At 31.9% G+C, this 21,730-nt stretch overlaps 2 protein-coding genes across 2 annotated transcripts; one reads left to right on the plus strand and one right to left on the minus strand.

Moving 5' to 3' along the window:
* Positions 1 to 12,469: 12,469 nt before the first annotated feature.
* Positions 12,470 to 13,573, minus strand: LOC104878833 (uncharacterized). Its single transcript, XM_010649676.1, has one exon. The coding sequence runs from the start codon at positions 13,571 to 13,573 to the stop codon at positions 12,470 to 12,472; it is 1,104 nt and encodes a 367-aa protein (XP_010647978.1).
* A 2,542-nt stretch (positions 13,574 to 16,115) lies between these two features.
* LOC100246123 (limonoid UDP-glucosyltransferase) lies at positions 16,116 to 18,076 on the plus strand. Its single transcript, NM_001405808.1, has one exon. It carries the CDS (start codon positions 16,297 to 16,299, stop codon positions 17,731 to 17,733), a length of 1,437 nt encoding a protein of 478 aa, NP_001392737.1. The 5' UTR covers positions 16,116 to 16,296; the 3' UTR covers positions 17,734 to 18,076.
* The last annotated feature ends 3,654 nt before the right edge of the window (positions 18,077 to 21,730 follow it).

Below are 21,730 nucleotides of genomic sequence, written 5' to 3' on the forward strand. Positions count from 1 at the left end.
ATATTGAAGAACAACATACAATCACAATATATGTACACCAAACACTTCAAATCCAATAAATTACTCATTGCTTATAATCAAGGAAACAACAATGAAGATTACCAAACTATTTCATACTAATATAAAGTCGATCTTACATTATGAAGTTCAATAAAAGAAAACTTACAACAATGGGTTATTACATGTCGCACGATTATGCCCAGGCTGATTACAACGAGAACAATGAACCGTTTTTTTTTACATGAATTGAGACTCGATTCGACGTTTCCTAGGTCTTCCAAGAGGTCGCTTTGTGGTTGGAGGATTAAGAAAGGGATAAGTATGACCCAAGGCATCACGAACGGTTCTATCTTCATCAATCATTGGCATATCATGCGTTACCAAAGTACGCATGCTTCCAGAGTATATCTTCTCTTGCAAATTGTACTTATACCAGTCATCAACATAATCAGATACGTCAAACCCCATTCACCGTATAGCTGCACAAGCATGATCACATGGGATTCCAAACATTTGCCATGCTTTACATGTGCAAGTTCGCTCCATTAAGTCCACCTCCAGGAATGCTTTTCCATTGGATACTTTCATCAAACTACCCAAGTGTAAATAAGTGATATAATTTTCACCTTTTCCAATGTTCAATGCAATCTTTTCTTCTGTTTTAGGACCAATACACCCATTCCATTTTACAAGTCCATTTTTATGCTCGACTAAAAGAGATCCTAACTTATCCATATGCTCGATGAAGAAAACACAAATGTTATGGTGTCGTTCATGTCTTAACCAAGACTTGAAAGACTCAGCCAAATTACTTATCATCTTATCCCAACCCATCTTCTTAAATTTAGAGATTGCCCAATGTTAAGGGTTATTTTCTTCAATCCACTTCGCCAAATCATGATTAAATGTCCTTAAAGTATCCATTGCAACCTCATAATCACAATCTAACCTAGCATAGGCGATAGAATCAAGCATTTGCAAAGCATTTTCCTTTCCTTTCCTCCCTTTAGTGTTCAGCTTTGTTAGAAAGCTACTGAAGTTTTCTTTAATGTGACGATAGCAATGTGCATGGTTTTCACTACCAAATACCTCTGAAACACTACGGATAATCCCTTGGTGCCTATCAAATATTATTATAACATCTCTTTCACCTATGACCATCTTCAATTTCTCTAAAAACCAAAGTCAATCCTCGTAATTCTCAAAGCTAAATAAGCCATAAGCAAGTGGAAACATGTCATCGTCAGCATCATAGGAAGAAGCTAAAAATAAAGCACCCTTGTATGGCCCACTCATGTGGGATGAATCTATTGATATAATAGGCCGACATCCCAGTTGAAACCCATGTATTGACACTAAAAGGGCAACAAACAATTGCATAAAATGACCATCATCCGAACATCTATATTCAACAATCGTCCCTGGATTTGTTTCAATAAGCCTTGTACATAACCAAGGTAACAACTTATATGAACATTGCGGCACACCATGAATTCGTTCTTTAGTCTTCTCTTTCAAGTTCCATGCTTGACAATAATTCAATTGCATTCCGTATTGTCGATGAAAGTCTTTACATATTTGATGGGGTAAGTAATCTGGATTTGAACGAATAACATCATCAATCATAGCTGTGGCTCGATTACAATGAACTACTGGTTCGAAAATTGACACATCTTCTAAAGAGTGGTTATGTTCATTTCTAAATGTATGCACTTGAACTATTTTTGTTCTCCCAACAACACAAGCAGTTACTTTCCAAGGGCATCCTTCAACAACACATATTACAGTCATATGCTTAAGACAATTCCTCTTAAACTTATATCTAAAATGGCCTCCTACTGACATGAGATATATTGCATCCCGAAATTCATTTGCAGTTGAGAAGGTATGCCCACTACCCAATATTGCACTCTCAAAACGGCTTGACTCTAGTGGACCAACATGTGATTCAGCACATCTTTGATGAAATCCTCGTGATTGCATTCTAATATCAACATCTCTTGTTGAATATGGGACCGGTGAGTTAGACCCTACGATTGTTTCGTTCAAGCTGCATTATAACATCTAATGAATAAACATAAATATTACAAAATAAATAAATACATGGAATCATTTAAGATTATACATTTTTTTTATATAACTTACCCTTGTCCTCCATTCTCAATCGTTTCATCGTCTTCAACTGTTGATACTAAACATATATATACACGTGCACATCGGTCACTAAATTGAAACATATTTGTCAAGTCTTCATCATTTTTCAATGGTTGAAGTGCATATAAATCAAACGGGAGAGTATATGAAAATGTTGGTCCCACTATATTGATGTTCATTTTCCCACAAATCCTTGAAACAAAATCATTATATGTCATTGATCGTTCTAAACTTAGACCCTCTCGTCTCCCACCCATATATTTCACATTGCCATGTTCATCCCTTACTAGCTCTCCTCCAATGTGCAGATAACAATAAATTGTATTACTTGGATCCATTTAAATGCTACTCGATCATGTGCAACCTCTATTTAGAAGCATGAACCTTTAGTCAAGCTGAAACAATTAACTAATTTCTTAATAACACTACATAAACCAACTTACTTATAAAAAAACTGATTATCATGCTTACAACCATCATATATTAATACATCGTTTATCTTTGAAGCATGGTGTAAATATAGACATGCATAGTGTATACTTAACATTAAGCAATGCAATTATTCTATTTTACTTCGTAGTAATTTGCTATGTTATATAAGTTAGGGAGTGAACCTCTCAATTCATGGGCTAACCATTGTTTTGATAACTCTTCAAGCCAAATTGTGCTAATGTCACTCTTTTCGGGCCACCCCCTCAAACAATGGGTCGACCTTTATTTTGCCCACTGCCCAAATTTAATCACAACAATGTTACAACCAAGGGCCGACCTCCAAACAATTGGGTCAGCCCTTATTTTGCCCACTGCCCAACTTAAACCACAATAATGTTTACAACCAAGGGCTGACCTCCAAAAAAATGAGTCAACCTTTATTTTGCCCACTGCCCAGATTAAACCACAACAATGTTTACAACCAAGGGCCGACCTCCAAACAAATGGGTCAGCCTTTATTTTGCCTACTATCCAGATTAAACCACAACAATATTTACAACTAAGGGCCTACCTCCAAAAAAATGGGTCAGCCTTTAATTCACTTACTGCAACCTCTTACGAAAACAATAATTTCATACAAATGTCATTAACTGAATTACGGCCAACCCCTTCATCCAAGGGTAGACCCTTACTATGACCACTACACACATAAACAAAACAAATTTCATATTTGTGGTTGTGACCATCAATTTTGAACCTAAGGCTCCAATACTATTTTCCCTAATTCCCACATAAATTCATGCCCGCTTTACTAAATTTGTTTTATTTTCTTCTTCAATTCAACCCTTATTCATTACAAATTCAAAACTTTTATTAAGAAATTTATTCAAACTTTAATCTCAATCATTTTTAAAATTTATACTCATCTACTCATGACTAAACATGAATTCTTTTCCAATGCATTAGATTCACCAATTAACAACTATAAAAGATCACTCAAATTACTCATTTTGGAATCCCAGATAAACAACATTAAACAACAAAACATCTCAAATCCCATATAAACAATATTAAACAACAAATTGTTTGACCATTCCTAAAAATTGTATTCCCTTCACATGCAATAGTCATATTTTTCTTCTCTTTTCCATATTCTTCCCAACAACCACATACAACACAAACACAACAATTCAGAAAATAAAACAAAATCAATATAGCTTACCACCATCTCATTTTCCCATTATTTATCAAATTTTAAACCATATTTCATTTCAAATAAACCCTAAATAAATTAAAATATAAATTTAGATACAATATTAATGGACATTGAACATGTAGAAATATGCAATGTAATCAAGTTTAAATCACAAAATTGCACAAATCACATAACTATGACATTATTCAAATCTCAAAGAATCAAAATGACAAATCAAAATATAAAGTTATTACAAAATTTAATAACATATATATATATATTACCTGGAAAAACCCTTGCTTTAAAAGTTAAATGCAACTACAATATTTTTATTCTTCGTTATCTCGTTCTCTCAATTGCTTTCTTTCTCCTTTTTCAATGTAAAAGCAAAATAGGAAGTACAACCAGGAGAAAAATGACTGTCACTCCTAAAATAAGAAGGAAATGTGTTTTTTTGTCTACCTGGCCTTTGTTAAGGGGTTCGCACTTGGACTTTTGTTTTCAGATTGATGTTTGGTGGGAAAATGAATATGTCGTTTTCCTTATGGTGATGGAGGAGAAACAAAATAAGAGATCAAGTTTGGAGGTTCGTTTGGGGTTGATGGGTTATCGCGATTTGAGAACCTACCAGATTTTTTATGGATCCTTTCGCCTTGTGATGGGTTATGCCTGTGAACGAATAAGAAAGAACATGGGTTTTTAGTGTTAGGGTTTGGTTGAAGAAAGAAGAAGATATTTGGGGGTAAATATTGTTTAAAACATCAATCCATGTGGAATGTCTAGCTAGTCAATGACATGTAACTGAGCCATGTCACTGGCTTAAGTGGACAACAAACAACTTATCCAACTAGGAGAGATGTCAAACTATAGGAGGGTATTTTTGGAAGGGTCTCAACATCACTATTACAGTGTATGAAAGGTTGTTTATTTTCCACAAAATTCATTGAATTTGAAAAGTAAAAAGTAAAGTTTCCAAAAGGCAAAATTTTGCCCCTTGGTATATGGTTACATAAATTCCCCAATTATTTATTTTATTTATTCCAACTTACAAAAGTAGAAAATCTCCAAGTGTTTCGATATAAGCAAAATAAATGTTATAACACATTTTTTTCCATACAAAAATATATTTGATTCATGCTTAAAAGCAAAATTAACAATTACACATTTCAAACAACATATATATATATATATATATATATATTATTTTCTTTTACAAAATTTGTATTAATTTCCTTTACCTCAAAAGAAGTCCTCAAAAACTTTGAAGAAAAATAATTCTGGGAAATCTACTATTCACCTAACAAAGAATAAGAGAAATAACAATTACTATTTATCCAAAATTATAGATTTGAAAATCCTAAAATATTATGTATTCAAATTAATGTTTTTAATTATGAAAGATAATTTAATCTATTCCTATTTTAGAAAAATTAATAAATTTCTAATTTATATAAAACTTAAATTTTATTTTCAATTTATTTCTTAGGATACAACATAATTTAATTAAACTACAATTTATTTCACTAATTAAATTTTATGTTATTTATCAACTTAATATTTATCATTAATCTAATTATAATACTATAAATTTAACTAATTTATACTTCACCTCGTTTTATTTATACATAATTTATTATATCATTTTCATATTTTCCAAATATAACTACCATAACAACACTCACACAACTACCAATATAATATATATAAATATATATATCATCCACCACACTCACACACTCCACACACTGTGCCTTCTTTATTATTATTATTTTCATCATTCTTCATTCTTCCTCACACAAGCATTCTTTTTTTCTCTTTTTTTTTAATGGCCACTGTGCACACTATCTCATTATTATTATTATTATTATTATTATTATTATTCACTTTTAGAAATCACCCGATACATTGAAATCTTATAATTTTTTTTTCTTCATTATATTTTCTAATCACTTAAGCCACATATAATCATATATTTATTTACTCATTTAATTTTTGAAATTTCATTGCTTAGATCTATTTATCTAATAAATTTTGAATTTCCCTATTTTCATCGATGGAACAACCTATATTTATAATTTTAGTATTTTGACCTAAAGATTTTAAATATATTAACCCTAGCCTAAATCGAAATCTTCCAAAGAATTTTTATTTATTTTTAATCTAAAAACTTAAGATTTCCCAATTTCCAACAATAAATCAACCCATAATCTTAAATTTCCAATCTTTTGATATTAAAATGAATTAAAAAAATAAACTAACCCTAATCTAAATTAAAAAAATTTTAAAGAATATCTAGCGTGTTTGGAACTAACTAACGAATATAATATATTAATTTAGGATTAAAATCTTACTTGAAAAAATTTGAACTTCTAAACCTAGAACCCTACGATCTTTAATTCTCTAATTTGATCGATAAGGTTTTCTGAATAAAGAAAGTAAGAGGAAAATCTAATTTATACATAGGATTATTAATGGTAAAAAGAATCTTTCACCTTTAATGAGTTTAATTAATTAATTAATTAATTTGTAATTTACTATTTTGCCCTAAGAGTTAATTTTGGGGTGTTACATCTAGCGTTTCCTATTCTTCAATTAATGGAAAATGTGAAGAAAGAAAGTTTATTCAAGAGGAGGGATGAGAGAACAAATTGTGCTATAACAGAACTTGTTTTCTCAAATTTTTCTCTAATCTTTTATTTTTATCAGAGCAGAGAGTCTAGACTGTTTTGATGATGGTGGACTGGCTATGAAATTAACAATTAAAAAATTTAGGGATAACCGATTAAAAGGGACAAAAATCCCTCAATATTGCAAAACTAACCCTTTACTTATTTAAGTCTCAAAAATGACCCAATTCGGACAAAAATACCCCATCAGTTATCTTTTCAGCCCTTTTTCCCTCCAACTCCAATTTTCTGTTGTGTTGTGTCTCTTCCTTACCCTGCAAACCCATTTGTTCCATCTGTTAACCTACGAGAAAGAAATCACGAAGGATTTTTCCGTTTATTGCAATAAAACAAAAAGGCAACACAATACAAAGAAAAAACAGAAAGTAAGTTTCACTGTTTCATTCTTTGATTTTAGTTTTTCGAACTGTATATATGAATCTTCATCCATGAAATGAGAAGAAACCCTAAGTGTCTTATTTTGGTTCTTATTTTATTTTATTTTTTTGTAATCAAACCCTATTTTTCATCTTTCTGATATTGTGTGTTGATTCAGTTCATGAAAATGGAGGAAGAAAAAAATTCGGTGACGAAAAATACGAAACAGAAGAGGTATAAAATTTTGGGAAAAAAAAAAGTGAAAGAAAGCTAGGTTTTGAAACCTCGTCATCGTCATCAGAAAATGAGAAGAAATCAACTGATTCAGTAAGCATTAATTTTCTACTTGAAATTTTGATTTTTAATTTTTTTTTTTTAATTTTATCATTTTTAATAGATTTTTTTTTATGAATTTATTTTTCATGAATTGATAATCTAATTGTTGGAAATTTTCTCAGTGAGGTTATAGTCCAAGGTTTAAAGCAATATTTGAATGATTAGAAAAAACTAAACTTAACTACTATCAAGTTTACCATCAAAAGGTTTTGAAATTTTGTGTAATGAAGTTATTTGTTATGAATTTATAACGTATTTGAATATAATTTTTATGAAATTATTTTATCCAAATATTTAGAATTTTGATTTAAATATATATGTTAAGAAAAAACTGAACTTAACTGCTATCAAGTTCATTGTCAACAGGTTGCAATTTCAAAATGGTTTTGTTTTGTTTCAAATTTCAATAAACACTAGAATAATGTCTCTAATTTTTTGTAGCTGCAACTTAGTAAAATATAATAGCTTCAATTGCATTAGTAAAATAATATCTTTAGAATATTAGCATTTGACATGACATTCTTAAATAATAGGAAAATAAAGTCTATGTTAAGAAGTAATACAAAATGATGGATTTAACATAGTTGGATAAGTTTGGTAATATAATTTTGCTCAATTTATATTAATATTTTTACAATTTGTTATTATCTTGCAAATTGACATTCCTCCTCCTCTCCTATCTTTTATATCTAAAATATCTAAAGAGGAGTACTTTCCTGGAAAAATTGCATGTTTGTCTCACTTGGTAGCCATTGAAAATATTAAGAAGAAATTGACCGAACCACAATTGGAGATGTTTAGAAAATCATGTTTTGGTCATTTTTTACTCCTTCCCGAACTTAGATTTTCAGCCCAAATTGTTCATCAATTGTTGTTACATCAATGTGAAACCAAAAAAGACAATGAAATATGGATTTTATTAAAGTCAAAGGGCTTAAGATTTAGTAAAGAAGAGTTTGCATTGATTACGGGCTTGAGTTTTGGTCCTATTACAAAATGTGATAAAAAATCATTACGAATAAGGGACACATACTTTAAAGGAGAAAACAAGGTGCGTAATGATGAGTTGGAGAAAGTTTTTCTTTCTTTAGGAGAGAAAAAGAATAAGAATAAGAAAATAAAAAAAGAATTTGAAGATGAAGAGGTGATAAAGTTGGCACTTTTGTATTTTTTTAGAGCATGTTTTATTTGGGAAATAAGGAAAAAATTTAATAGATATGGAATAGGTTGCTTTGGTTGATAATTTGGAGGCTTTTAACAAGTATCCGTGGGGGGGATTTTTATGAGAGGACACTATTTGGTTTGCAAAGAGCTTTGGAGAACCGGGTATCCAAATACCAAGATAAAAAGAAAGCAAATGGAGAAGTTGCAGTTGAAGCATATAGTCTTGTTGGATTTCCATATGCATTCCAGGTTTGGGCATACGAGGCTATTCCACTTATTGGATTGAAATATGCCACTCGTGTATCTGAGAGCTATCCTCGAATATTAAATTGGAGTGCAACAAGTGCTCCAAGGTCTACTGAGGTTGAAAATGTATTTCTAAAGCCTCATGTAAGTAATTCTTTACCTTTAAATTTTAAGAATGCAATTATAAATATTATTGTATTGTTGTTTATTAACAATTATATTTGATTTGGACTTTGTAGTTAACTTTTCATTCACTTCTAACACCCACTTTAGAGGAGCAACAACAAGACTATTACAAGCATGTAGATAAACAAGGAGCTTCAGCAAAAATGTTGCACCAATCAAATGCCTCACAAGATGCCAAGAAGGATGACTTAAGGCATGAAAAAAGCTCATCTGACACTGCTGCATATGTTGTTGTTGCTACTGCTGTAATGGCAGAAGAAACAACAAATGATGCAGTTGTCCCATCAATAGAGGAAACTTAACCTAAACTTAGCCATCATAAATAATGCATGCATGTTTTTTTTTTTTGGTACTTTATTTAATATAAGATGTTCATTCCATAATTAACATGTGGAACCTGACCTTAACTATAAATAAACTTATAGGAAGTTAAGTTTGTAGGGATCATGAAAAAACCTAAATTTAACAAGTGTGTTATTTCAAAGTGAACAAACTTGTCATAATATATATATATATATATAAATATTGTAAGTGTTAAATTTTTATTTCATTTACGTGCAATATGTGCAGAAATTATGGATGGAGTTTGTGAAATTCAGACAAAGCTCAGAGTTAAATTTCAATCATCTAAAGAAAGAAATTGAAGGACTCAACTTGAAGATGGATGAATTGAAACAACTTTTATTAGAAGTTAGTGACATGTTTACTTGTTTAAATTTTATAATACTTCAATGTTTTGACATTTATGTTTTCTCATATTTATTATTATTGGGTGGTGTATGCAATTTTAGGTTAAGAGTTCGAATAAGGAACATGGTATGCATGACACTAGATTCAGAAAATCTAGTACAAAAGAAAATGATAACAATATGGGCTTTGATTTCCAGACTGGAATTTTTGAGGATGTTACAGATGATGAAGTGGAGAGGAATGACATTCCCATGGATGTGAACATTGATATGGAAGCTTTTAGAAACCTTCAGCTTGCAGAAAAACACATGACTAAAGAGTTGAAAGATGACTACTCTATTGATGATCCAGTTATTGATATTGCCAAGTTGTTTGGTACCCCAACTATGTCAGGCGAGTTTTCAGTATATGTCATACCTCACCATCTATCTCCTACCATTTTTAAGCGAAGGCGTAAGATTAAAAAGTCTCATATCTTGCAACACCCTTTTACAGATCCCACAAAGAGAAAGAAACTAAGAAAAGAGATTGAAAAACCATTAACTTCATTTGATCCTTTGCGTCCAATCTCTGAAGAAGCATTAGAGTCCTTTCAAAAGTGGATGAGTGATGACCAAGGGTAAGTTGTATACATCCATACTTGTAAATTTGTGTTCTTCACAAGTTATAAAATTACTAATGTTTTTTTTTTTTTTTTTATGTCAAAGGTCCACAATTGACATTGACTACATGCATATAGATAAAAAAAAAATGGTTTCAATCATTGTCTAATCATGGTTCATGGCTTGCTGACATAGTTTGTAAAATATGAATTTGTTTTTATTTTTATTTATTATTATGTTCAGCTTACAACCAAATAATATAACTAATTTACTTTATTGTAATTGTTAGCACATTGATGTTGCCTTCTTCTTTTTCCGGAAGCGGCGAATAGAAAATCCTCATCTTTTTTCCCAAAAGTTTACCACAGTGGATACTATGTTTTGGGTATGTGTAGTTTGAATTTTAGTTATCATTTTTAATTTTTTTGTAATAATGAATCTTATGATCTTGGTTATTTATTTATGTATGTTAACTTTATTCTATGTAGCAAAATGCTCAAGCAAGATGGATTAAGCATGTCAAGAAGTGGAACCAATTCAAATTACCAGAGAATGACATCCTTATTGATTATGCCAATGGTTTGCAACCTCTTTATTCTGTCAAATGGCCTGATGTTGACATTGTGTATGTCCCTATCAATGTTTGGGCTAGTCACTGGGTATTAGGAGTTGTCCACCTTCATCGAAGGATTATATACGTATATGACTCATTGATGGGCATCAATAATAATGCAAGATTGCAAGTTGCCATTAAACCATTAGCCAAATTGTTGCCGCATATATTGAATGCAATAGCATATTATGGTTTTCATGGTGACACAAAAGTTAACTACCAGGAATGGGAAATTGAATGGCTGCAAGATATTCCTCAACAAGAAAATGAGTAAGTGATCTTAAATTTACTTTCATAACTTATACACTTAATCTTTAATAATAACCCTAACATTGATTATCTGTGTACCATGCAATGGTGATTGTGGCATGTTTGTTATCAAATATGTTGAATACTTAATGCACAACCATCCATTGAAGTCATTAACAAGTGCACGAATGGACTGGTTTCGGGAAAAGATGGCAACAGAGTTATTTTATATGAAATACTTGCCTATGTAATGAATTCATGTTGATATTTCACATTTTGATAATGTAGTTGGATGGTTTGTTATATGTAATTGGATAGCTTCATATATGTAGTTAGACATTTTGATAAATGTAGTTGGACAAGTTGATATATCTACCTGGATATTTTGATGAATGTTGTTCGATAGTTATGTATACAATTGACCTTTTAAACTAAACTTCAATGTTGTCAAGTTGTTATGTGTACAAACTTGGATGTAGTTAAGTCCATAGTCTTAATAGAACACATGAACTTAACTACTATCAAGTTAACTAAGAACCAACTTGACAGATATTAAGTCGAAATCTATTCCAGAATAACATATTTAATCTGGACTTAACAGGTATCAAGTTGATCTTCTATAGACTCATAGGAGGTTGTGTCTACAATTGCCATTTTTACCTGAACTTAACTATTGTTAAGTTATTTTATGAACAAACTTGAAGGTAGTTAAGTCCACAGTCTTCAGACAAAACCTGAACTTAACTATTGTCAAGTTGTTTTATGAACAAACTTGAAGGAAGTTAAGTTCACAGTCTTCAGACAAAACTTGAACTTAACTATTGTCAAGTTGTTTTATGTACAAACTTGAAGGTAGTTAAGTCCACAGTCTTTAGACAAAACCTGAACTTAACTATTGTCAAGTTGTTTTATGAACAAACTTGAAGGTAGTTAAGTCCACAGTCTTTAGACAAAACCTGAACTTAACTATTGTCAAGTTGTTTTATATATAAACTTGAAGGTAGTTAGGTCCACAGTCTTTAGACAAAACCTGAACTTAACTATTGTCAAGTTGTTTTATGTACCAACTTGAAGGCAGTTAAGTCAACGGTCTTTAGACAAAACCTGAACTTAACCATTGTCAAGTTGTTTTATGTACAAACTTGAAGGTAGTTAAGTCTACAGTCTTCAGACAAAGCCTGAACTTAACTATTGTCAAGTTCCTTATCAATAAACGTGAGAACAGTTGAGTCCATAGTTTGAGAATAAACATGTAATTTTCATTCATACTTTATACATAACTCATCATAACATATATGTACAAAAGTAACAAATATCTCCATTTCTATGGGTATGCAAAAAAAAGGGATCATTATTACAATATTCATCTATGTGCTTATCCTATCACCTTATACAAAAAAGTAACTTACATTTCTGTTCACATGGGTACCAAAAAAACAAAAAAGCTCACTATTACAATTTTCATTCCATGTAAGTTCATAGAGTGCCAAAGCTATCATGATATCAAGGGATTGGTCGTTTGCATGTTTTTCGATTATGCCCATATTGACCACATCGACTACAACGAGATGTGCTCTTGCCCTCTCCACCAAAAGGAATTCTTACTTTCCTTGGTCTTCCTATTGGGCATCTCGTCTTTAGGTGGTAACACAACTTTGTCACGAATATGATTAGGTACTACCCAATCTATTTCATTTCCAGTTGGATGAATACACTCTGAATATGAAGATAACAATGTTTTAGTAGTAAAATACTTGAAGCACAAAGTGTAACATGAAATGTTGTAAAATCTACAAGCAGCAATAGCATGTGCACATGGAATATGATCAAGATCAAATTGTCGACATTTGCATGAACGAGTGTCTAAATTCACTTGAGCACTAATGCCAGCATAGTTAACATTACACTCCTTGGAGTTGATAGGTTCCACTAGATATGTTGCTGACATATTATACCTAGAACGAAGTTCTCCATCAGCCCACATGGTAAGTTCAGTTGACATTGACATTGCTTGTTGTTGACGAGTCACAAACCATTTTTGAAGTAAGTTTCTCAATTCTTCAACCAATTGCAAAACTGGAAGATCTCTAGCATTTTTCAACACAGCATTAAGGCTTTCAACGATCCTTGTTGTCATGATATTATATCTTTTTCCGATAGAATATGAACGTGCCCATCGATCAACACCTATATCCATCAAATATCTTGCTGCTCTTGGGTCAATCATCTCTAGTTGCCCAAATATAAAATTAAACTTTGAAACACGATAAGCATGGGCAGCATCATGGAACAACTTATGAATTGCAGGATTCTTGAACTTTGTCTTCAAATTTTGTCCAACGTGATAAGTGCAGACACCATGCCTCGCATGGGGAAATGCTTTATGTATTGTTTTCTCAATGCTACCATGTCGATCTGATATCACAAACAAATCATCAATGTGTCCAAGTGCATCATGTAGTTTTTGTAAAAACCACTCGCATAAGGCATCATTTTCGGAATCACCAATCCCAAAGGTTAAAGGGTATATCTGATTGTTGCCATCTTTACACCCTGCAATAAATAAAGCCCCTAAGCACTTTGCTTTCAAAAATGTCCCATCAACTGCAACCACAGGCCTTATTGATGTGTGAAACCCAACAAGAGATGCACCAATCGACATAAAAAAGTATTTGAATTGATTATCACAATCAGTAACTATATCAGTGATGGTACCAGGATTTTTTTGCTCTGAAACATAGCAATATGATGGTAAAGTGTTATAAGACTCCTCAGGTGATCCCCTAATAGAACCTAGAGCAAGTTCTTTGGCTCTCCACGTCTTATCATAACTGATTTGAATGCCATACTGCTTTTGAATGTCTGCTACAATGTCTTTTGGTCAAAATTCACAACCAACCCCTTGATATGTTTCTCTTATACTCTCACCAATCAACCAACTACTTGCATGTCGATTGTCACGAGACATCATATCTAACCGACAAGTGTGTGTTGAATAGAATTTCATTATTTGAAACATATTGGAAATCCCCAACTTGGTAGCACGAACTTGCCACTTGCATTCTTTATCAAAACATTCAACAAGCAATAACTTAGTAGTAGATTTAGTTGTCTTGAACTCAAACTTCCTTTTCAGAGCCATCATATGCAACTTCCTTTGTAATTCTTTCTTACTTGAGTAAATTTGGTGTTCTTCTAGATGGTCATCACTAATTCCACTAACTATAGGTTGTTGCATCATGTTTTGTCTTTCATTTGCTACATCTTCGATTATAGTGGGATTGTCATGTATGAACCCATCACTTGTATCAATCATGGTCAAGATTTATGCACTCTGAGTTGAACCAGTTCTGAATGAGCCAATTTGGGTCACTTGCTTATCACTAGTAGGGTTAGTATTCATTCTATAATCCTCCTCATTAATTGTAGTCTCATTCATGTTCCAATCATGAACTTTATACCCTTCAGGTGACTCATTTTGAAATCTTTGTCCATTTTCACCATCAACAGTAAGAGTTTCAACTGAATCACAATGAATGTGTCTACTTTTATGCATCAACATTGAGTCCCCATTCAATTCTTTATCAATCTCAGAAGACATATGACATTCGAAATAAGAATTGCAAATTGATTTCTGATTGTGATTATCAATTCGCTTTTCAACTGTGATGCACAATGGAACAAGCAGCTTACCATTTGTACAATTTAAACCAATAAAGAATTTCACATCCCCATCATCAGTTAGTTGTATAGGACTTGTGGGTATGTTGGCATTGAATACATACTTCATTGAAAGAAAACAATTTGTTGGATCTAGCTTCAGAATATGATGGACAACCCCTAATAACTCTTTATATGATATAGTTTTCGGGATCTCAATGCCTTTACCTTTACTTCCTTCGAAATAGAAAACATTTCCATCTCGTACCCATTCTCCTTTATATAAAAGCATTATTCCTACTTCATCAACCACTGAAATAACAGAATAATTCAATTAGTGGCATCAACAAACAGTATTAGAATATTTTTTAGTTACATCATAGCATTAGCACCAATAAGTAGGTATTAATTTTAAAAAACTCATTCATTATTAAATACATATTATTTCATTACACATATTTATTTTTTTAATAAACAACAAATAAATAACATTATTAATCATCTTTACTACCTCAACTAATACCAATAATGATATAGAAATACAATGTATATAGTTATAAAATAAATTCAGACATTGTAACTCTAAACTATTTTAAACAATAAAAATATATTTATTTACTAAAAGATTGGTTATGTTGTAATTTATTTAATGTCAAGGGTAATTTGCAAATGATTCAACTCAAATTGAGTATAATTAAATATAATAACAATAATATAATGTTACTATAAAATAACTATATACAATCTTAACTTACTTCAAGTTCAACTTAACACACATCAAGTTCAACTTAACACACGTCAAGTTCAACTTAATATCCATAAGGTTTTTATATATAACTAAAAAAGATAACTTTATATATTATGTCAAAACCCTATTAACACATATATTTACATCTATATAAAGCACAAATATGCAAACAATACCAAAACCATCATAAAATTCCATAAGTTTTATTACTTACCATCATTTGATTTTTCCATATAGACAATGTTTCTCCACACTACACTTTTTAAGCTGATTGTTTCCTTCTTTTAATCCATTTTTTCATGACTGTAAATGATATTAAAAAAATTATAACAATTTTAAACTTATTTAAATATTTACTACATCTCATTAAATGTTTGAAAATATTCAATAAATAAAACATGAAAGAAAAAAATATGGAAAAATAAAAATAAATGTACACTGTTTATCCAACCACAACTTAAAGCGCTTTAAGTTGAAGAAATCTGAAGAGAAACTGTGTGAGACTTGAAGAAATGCATTGAAAAGAGAGAAACGGAATAACAGGAGAAAATGAAAAAAATGAGAAAGTGGAAGAAATAATAAAAAGGAGGTGAATGAAGGGAAATAAAATTAGAATGGGAGGGAAAAAGGAGCTGATGTAGTTGAGGGGTATTTTTGTCCGGATCGGGTCATTTTGGAGGCTATTAAAAGTGAAGGGTTAGTTTTACAATATTGAGAGATTTTTGTCCCTTTTTTCCCAAAAATTTATCTACTCCCAGTAGGTTCATCTCTACAGTCTCTACTAAACTTTGCTCTTCGCTGAACCAAACCTTCAGCGTCTATGGGTGTCTACCCAACTGTCCTAACTACACGCTTAAATTTTGAACTTATCACTATTTCTCCATGGTATATAAGAGTATTCCTCCCACATCCATTCCACATTAAACCACCTTTTCCCTCACTTCTCTCTGCTCTCCCTCAGTCATAGTTGAACAAAAATGGGATCTGAATCAAAGCTAGTTCATGTGTTTTTGGTTTCCTTCCCTGGACAAGGGCATGTCAACCCTTTGCTCAGGCTGGGGAAGCGTCTGGCTTCAAAGGGCTTGCTTGTTACCTTCTCCACTCCAGAGAGTATCGGGAAGCAGATGAGGAAAGCCAGTAACATTACTGACCAGCCGACACCGGTAGGAGAAGGTCTGATCAGGTTCGAGTTTTTCGAAGATGAGTGGGACGAGAACGAGCCCAAGCGCCAAGATTTGGACCTTTACTTGCCCCAGCTGGAGCTCGTGGGCAAAAAGGTTCTTCCTCAGATGATCAAAAAACACGCAGAGCAGGATCGACCTGTCTCCTGCCTCATCAACAACCCATTTATTCCATGGGTTTCTGATGTAGCAGCTGATCTTGGAATCCCCAGTGCCATGCTTTGGGTTCAATCTTGCGCTTGCTTTTCTACGTATTACCACTACTACCATGGCTTAGTCCCTTTTCCCTCCGAAGCTGAGCCTGAAATCGATGTTCAATTGCCATGTATGCCTCTCTTGAAGTATGATGAAGTCGCTAGCTTCTTGTACCCGACCACTCCCTACCCATTCCTGAGGAGAGCTATCTTAGGCCAGTACAGGAACCTGGACAAGCCCTTCTGTATATTGATGGACACGTTCCAAGAACTGGAACCCGAAGTCATCGAATACATGTCCAAGATCTGCCCGATCAAGCCTGTAGGACCTTTATACAAGAACCCTAAAGTGCCAAACGCCGCTGTCCGTGGCGACTTCATGAAGGCCGACGACTGCATCGAGTGGCTCGACTCCAAGCGTCCCTCCTCCATCGTCTACGTCTCTTTTGGAAGCGTCGTGTACCTGAAACAAGACCAAGTCGACGAGATCGCTTATGGGCTCTTAAACTCCGGCCTGCAATTCTTATGGGTGATGAAACCGCCGCACAAAGACGCCGGCCTGGAACTCCTAGTTCTTCCAGAAGGGTTCTTGGAAAAGGCCGGTGACAAAGGCAAGGTGGTGCAATGGAGCCCGCAAGAGCAAGTCTTAGCTCACCCCTCCGTTGCCTGTTTCGTTACCCACTGTGGATGGAACTCGTCCATGGAGGCTCTCAGCTCCGGCATGCCGGTGGTGGCGTTCCCACAGTGGGGAGATCAAGTCACCGACGCCAAGTACTTGGTGGACGAATTCAAAATTGGAGTGAGAATGTGCAGAGGCGAGGCCGAAAACAAGCTCATCACCCGGGACGAGGTGGAGAAGTGTTTGATCGAGGCCACCACCGGACCAAAGGCAGCGGAGTTGAAGCAAAACGCCATGAAGTGGAAGAAGGCGGCAGAGCAGGCGGTGGCGGAGGGCGGTTCCTCCGAACGGAATCTACAGGGTTTTGTCGACGAGGTTCGGAGAAGGAGCATTGAAATCATTTACAAAACAAAAATTTAAAGTCAAAGTCTTCAGTTTTCAGTATCTTGAAGGGACACGTGTGAAGTAACGCTTGGGTAAAAGTAATCAGACCTGGTGTGGAATAACTAGAATACCCTTATAAGGGTAAGGGGTCTTGACTGGGTTCCGTATCGAATTGCCTTTCTCTTTCCTTTCTCCTGCACAAAGCGGTGTCGTTTCACGCAACCTGTTTGTTTCTCTTCTTTATTCTGTCTCCTAATTACTGTCTTGTAATATTCTATTATTGTAATTGAGTTTGTCTAATTTTTATCCAATTAAATTAGCTTTCTTGTTATTTATAGAAATTGACCGACAAACCAACATCTCAAGGCGTGGATAAATAAAAAATAAAAAATAAAAAAAAATACCAGAAAGTTTGAGATCCAATAAATGCCAACATGATCCATCTGTATTTTGGAGATGGAGGAGAATCATGTCACGCTGTCCAATTTTTAATTTATTTACTTCTCCAATTACTCTAAAGCACCATCTCAATCCGGACTTTATAATATTTTAGGTAATCATAAATCACATTTATCTCAAGGTGATGTTTATATATATGTATATATATTATTATTATTTTTTTTAAATACAAGATAGTAAAAACATTGTGTTATTAAAAAATATTTAATTTAAATTCAAATATTAGGGTTATGTTTGATTCTTATAAAATTTGAAAAAAAAAATGAAAAATTTTAAGAAAAAATGTAAGTAAAAAAAAAAGTTATAAAATTTTCTTTTATTTGAATGTTGATGGTATTAAAATTAAATTGTACTAAGGGAATATAGTTTCTTGAACTTTACCATTAAATAATGAAAATAGAAAAAATAGGGGAAAAAAACACTAGAAGAAAGGGAAAATATTAAGCCTTGTTTGGTAACTGTTTTCAAAATTAGTTTTTAAGAATAGTTTTTAGAAATTATTATATGATGTTTTGTATAACAAAAGTATGATTGGAAACCTAAAATGTTGTTAACTTATTTTTCATATTTTTTATATATGTTTCAAAAATAATTTTTATGTCTAATATTTTATTTTTAATTATTTTATATGTTTATATAATTATTTTTTAAAATAGTCCTCAAAAAACAATTAAAAACAATAAAAATCAATTTAAAAAATGTTATTTAAAAACACCTTATTTTCTATTTTTAAGAACATAAAACAGAAAACATTTTTTTTTGTCAAACGTGTTTTCTTTTTTCTTTTATTTTTTTTATTTTAGAGAATAAAAAACTATTCTCGAAAACAATTATCAAATAAATCCTAATTATTTTGTTTCAACTTGTTATCATTAATGCTTCAAGGTTTAAAATTAAGAGTGTTTTACAGTGATTTTAGAAAATGTTTCTAATCTTTTTAATACTTAAAAAGTAAAAAATTTCAAATTTTAGAAATTGTAAAAAAACTTCTTAAAATTACTGTCAAACGCACCCTAAATTGACCCCTTGAGTTATAATATAGGAAGTTTAAAGTGTGTTTCACAATATTTTTAGAGGAAATATTTTTAGTGAAAGTGTTTTCTTTATAAGTGTGTTTTCGAAAATCACCTATCAAGTATTTATTCAAAAAAAGATTATTTCAATACTAAAGTGATTCATATTTTAAAAAGTGTTTTTCATATTTTGTCCCATAAATTTTTGTTTCAAAAATATTTTTTAAATTAAAAACATTTTTGCTTATACTCAATCCAAGTCGATGTGAATTAAATTTGAATGGGAATTGAATAAGGGTTTGGGCAAATCCAATCTAATTCAACCTTATTATATATTTACATAAAATTTAAATTATAAATAAAAATATATGTAAATATATATTATTTAATAGCAATTGTTTGATATATTTTATTATTTTAAATGTTAGAGAATAATATAGAATTTAAAATTTTTTATTGCCTTGGTGTCATGAGATATTAATTTATCTTTCTATAGCTCTACTTTCAAAGATATTTTTGCTATTGTGTGAAATGGGTTGAACCCTAGCAGCAACCAATGATTAGCCCCAGCCCAAGAAATAAAATGATATTATTTGGATGTGGTTGGTGAAATGGGTTGAGCCGCAACACGTGACCAGCTGTAGAGGGGTCTTGGAACACGTGAGTAGATTTAGGTGGCAGCAACCTAGTGTCAAATGTCAGTACACCTTCCCTTTTTATTCTTGGGGTTATTAGGTTTGAGATAATCCCGAATGACAACTGGCTCGTCTCCACCGAATTCCACTTCTGTCTGATTAAAGAGTGGAAAATGGAAACCAGCGGCCACCGAATTCCACAGTTACACAATGGAATGTGTAGTGAAACCTAGAAGGTAAAAAACAAAGTGTTTTAAATTCTTAATTAGTAAGAAGAATTTTGTATTGAATATTTTGTATATTCATATATTATTATAATATTATATTTTTTTATAAAATTAAAAAAGTTATTAAGAATATTTTTTATAAATATTTTAAGTCGTAAAGAAAAAGGATTACGAAATGGAAACAAGTTTGTGAAACTATGTTTAATGAGATAGAAATGTGAAAAAGAATAAGAAACATTTAATGAAAAGCATTTTTTACGGCATAATGGAATGGTTTTCTATTGTCTATGAATGTAGGTATGATTGGTCGAACATATTAATGCCCCATTAACATGTATGCAAATTATTTTATTTTTGTGTTCATGAATTAGCATTGTTTATACTATACCTTGATCATATCTGTTCATACATGTTATGTCCGCAATAGTTTTAATGTAAATAATGTTAAGTTAAAAAGACATAATATAAACAATGTGCATTATGAAATATAAATCATTGGATGATAATAGGATTATTTGATTAAAATGGTCATTGAAAACCCAAACTTTCCATCTTTTTTTGGTCATATTTTAATAAAAATACTCTCATTCATTTCTTTTCGAATCTACATGTTAATACTTGAAATAATTAAGGGCATTTATGTCAAAAATAAGATTACTATCCATAAAAAACATAAAAGAAATTAAATTCACAAATGTAAAGATTATTTTATCCCTTTTAACAAATTAATCCATGATAATATAAAGAATATTATCAAAATTTATAGATGGAAACAAGTAAAATCAAGGTATAAAAACATGAGATTTAAAGTTGTATATATGATACATTTTTTTTTTAGGGTACAAAAAAAATACTTTTAGTTATTAAAGAATTTGTCATTGAAAAAATAAAGAGAAGTGGTGGGTTGAGAAGGGTGTGCTACCACCACAAGGAAAATGGGAAGAAGTTTTAGTTACCCCTTTGTTTAACCCTAGTGGAAAGGGATATGCTTTTTGTCAATTATGATCGTGTTTGGACAGATTGATATTTTGATTAAAGGTAAAAAGGATTTTACATGAAAAGGTGGGAAATTCATGGACGCTAATTAAAAATGGTGACCATAGCAATATTCCTTTTTAAATTTTGTCAAGACTTGAAAGCAAAGCCAAAATGACAATGAAATTTCTCATCCGTATGGTGCAGTGCCACCCTTCTATGGGAACTTTGATCACCTAAACGAGACTAGTGATGATCCGATCCAGTCACCATGCTTAGCGGCTCTTACCATTGCTAGCTATAGATACAGAGAGGAGGTAGGTAAGGGTAGTTTGCTTCGCTTCACCTACCAAACTCAAGTTTTTCATAACGGAATTTGGTCATATATATAATACATTGTCGAGATAGCTAATTATTTGTTTTTATCAAGTTTTTAGTCATCATAAAGTTTACTCTAATTTCCACTATTTTTCAAGTCTTAACCCTAGTTCGAGTTCAACTTGTAGCCTTGGTCCAACCGAATAATCCAATTTTTCCTTCAAGATGAAAGCTCGATAACACCTATCATGTTAACGAATGAACTATGGAGGCACCTAGGCATGCTATAGAATTATTCCCGTAAAGTTTTTTATTGTTTCAAATAGGGTTATACATGTTATGCGTTAATATAAACATATTAATTGAATAACATAAAAATAAAGTAAGCCACACACAAAGCAACATA

Source organism: Vitis vinifera, chromosome 3 (genome assembly GCF_030704535.1).
Source record: "Vitis vinifera cultivar Pinot Noir 40024 chromosome 3, ASM3070453v1".
NCBI classification, from domain to species: domain Eukaryota; kingdom Viridiplantae; phylum Streptophyta; class Magnoliopsida; order Vitales; family Vitaceae; genus Vitis; species Vitis vinifera.

Excerpts from the sequence above, each read along its gene's own strand:
- LOC104878833 (XM_010649676.1), bottom strand. The coding sequence starts at position 13,573 with ATGTCGATTGGTGCATCTCTTGTTGGGTTTCACACATCAATAAGGCCT.
- LOC100246123 (NM_001405808.1), top strand. The coding sequence starts at position 16,297 with ATGGGATCTGAATCAAAGCTAGTTCATGTGTTTTTGGTTTCCTTCCCT.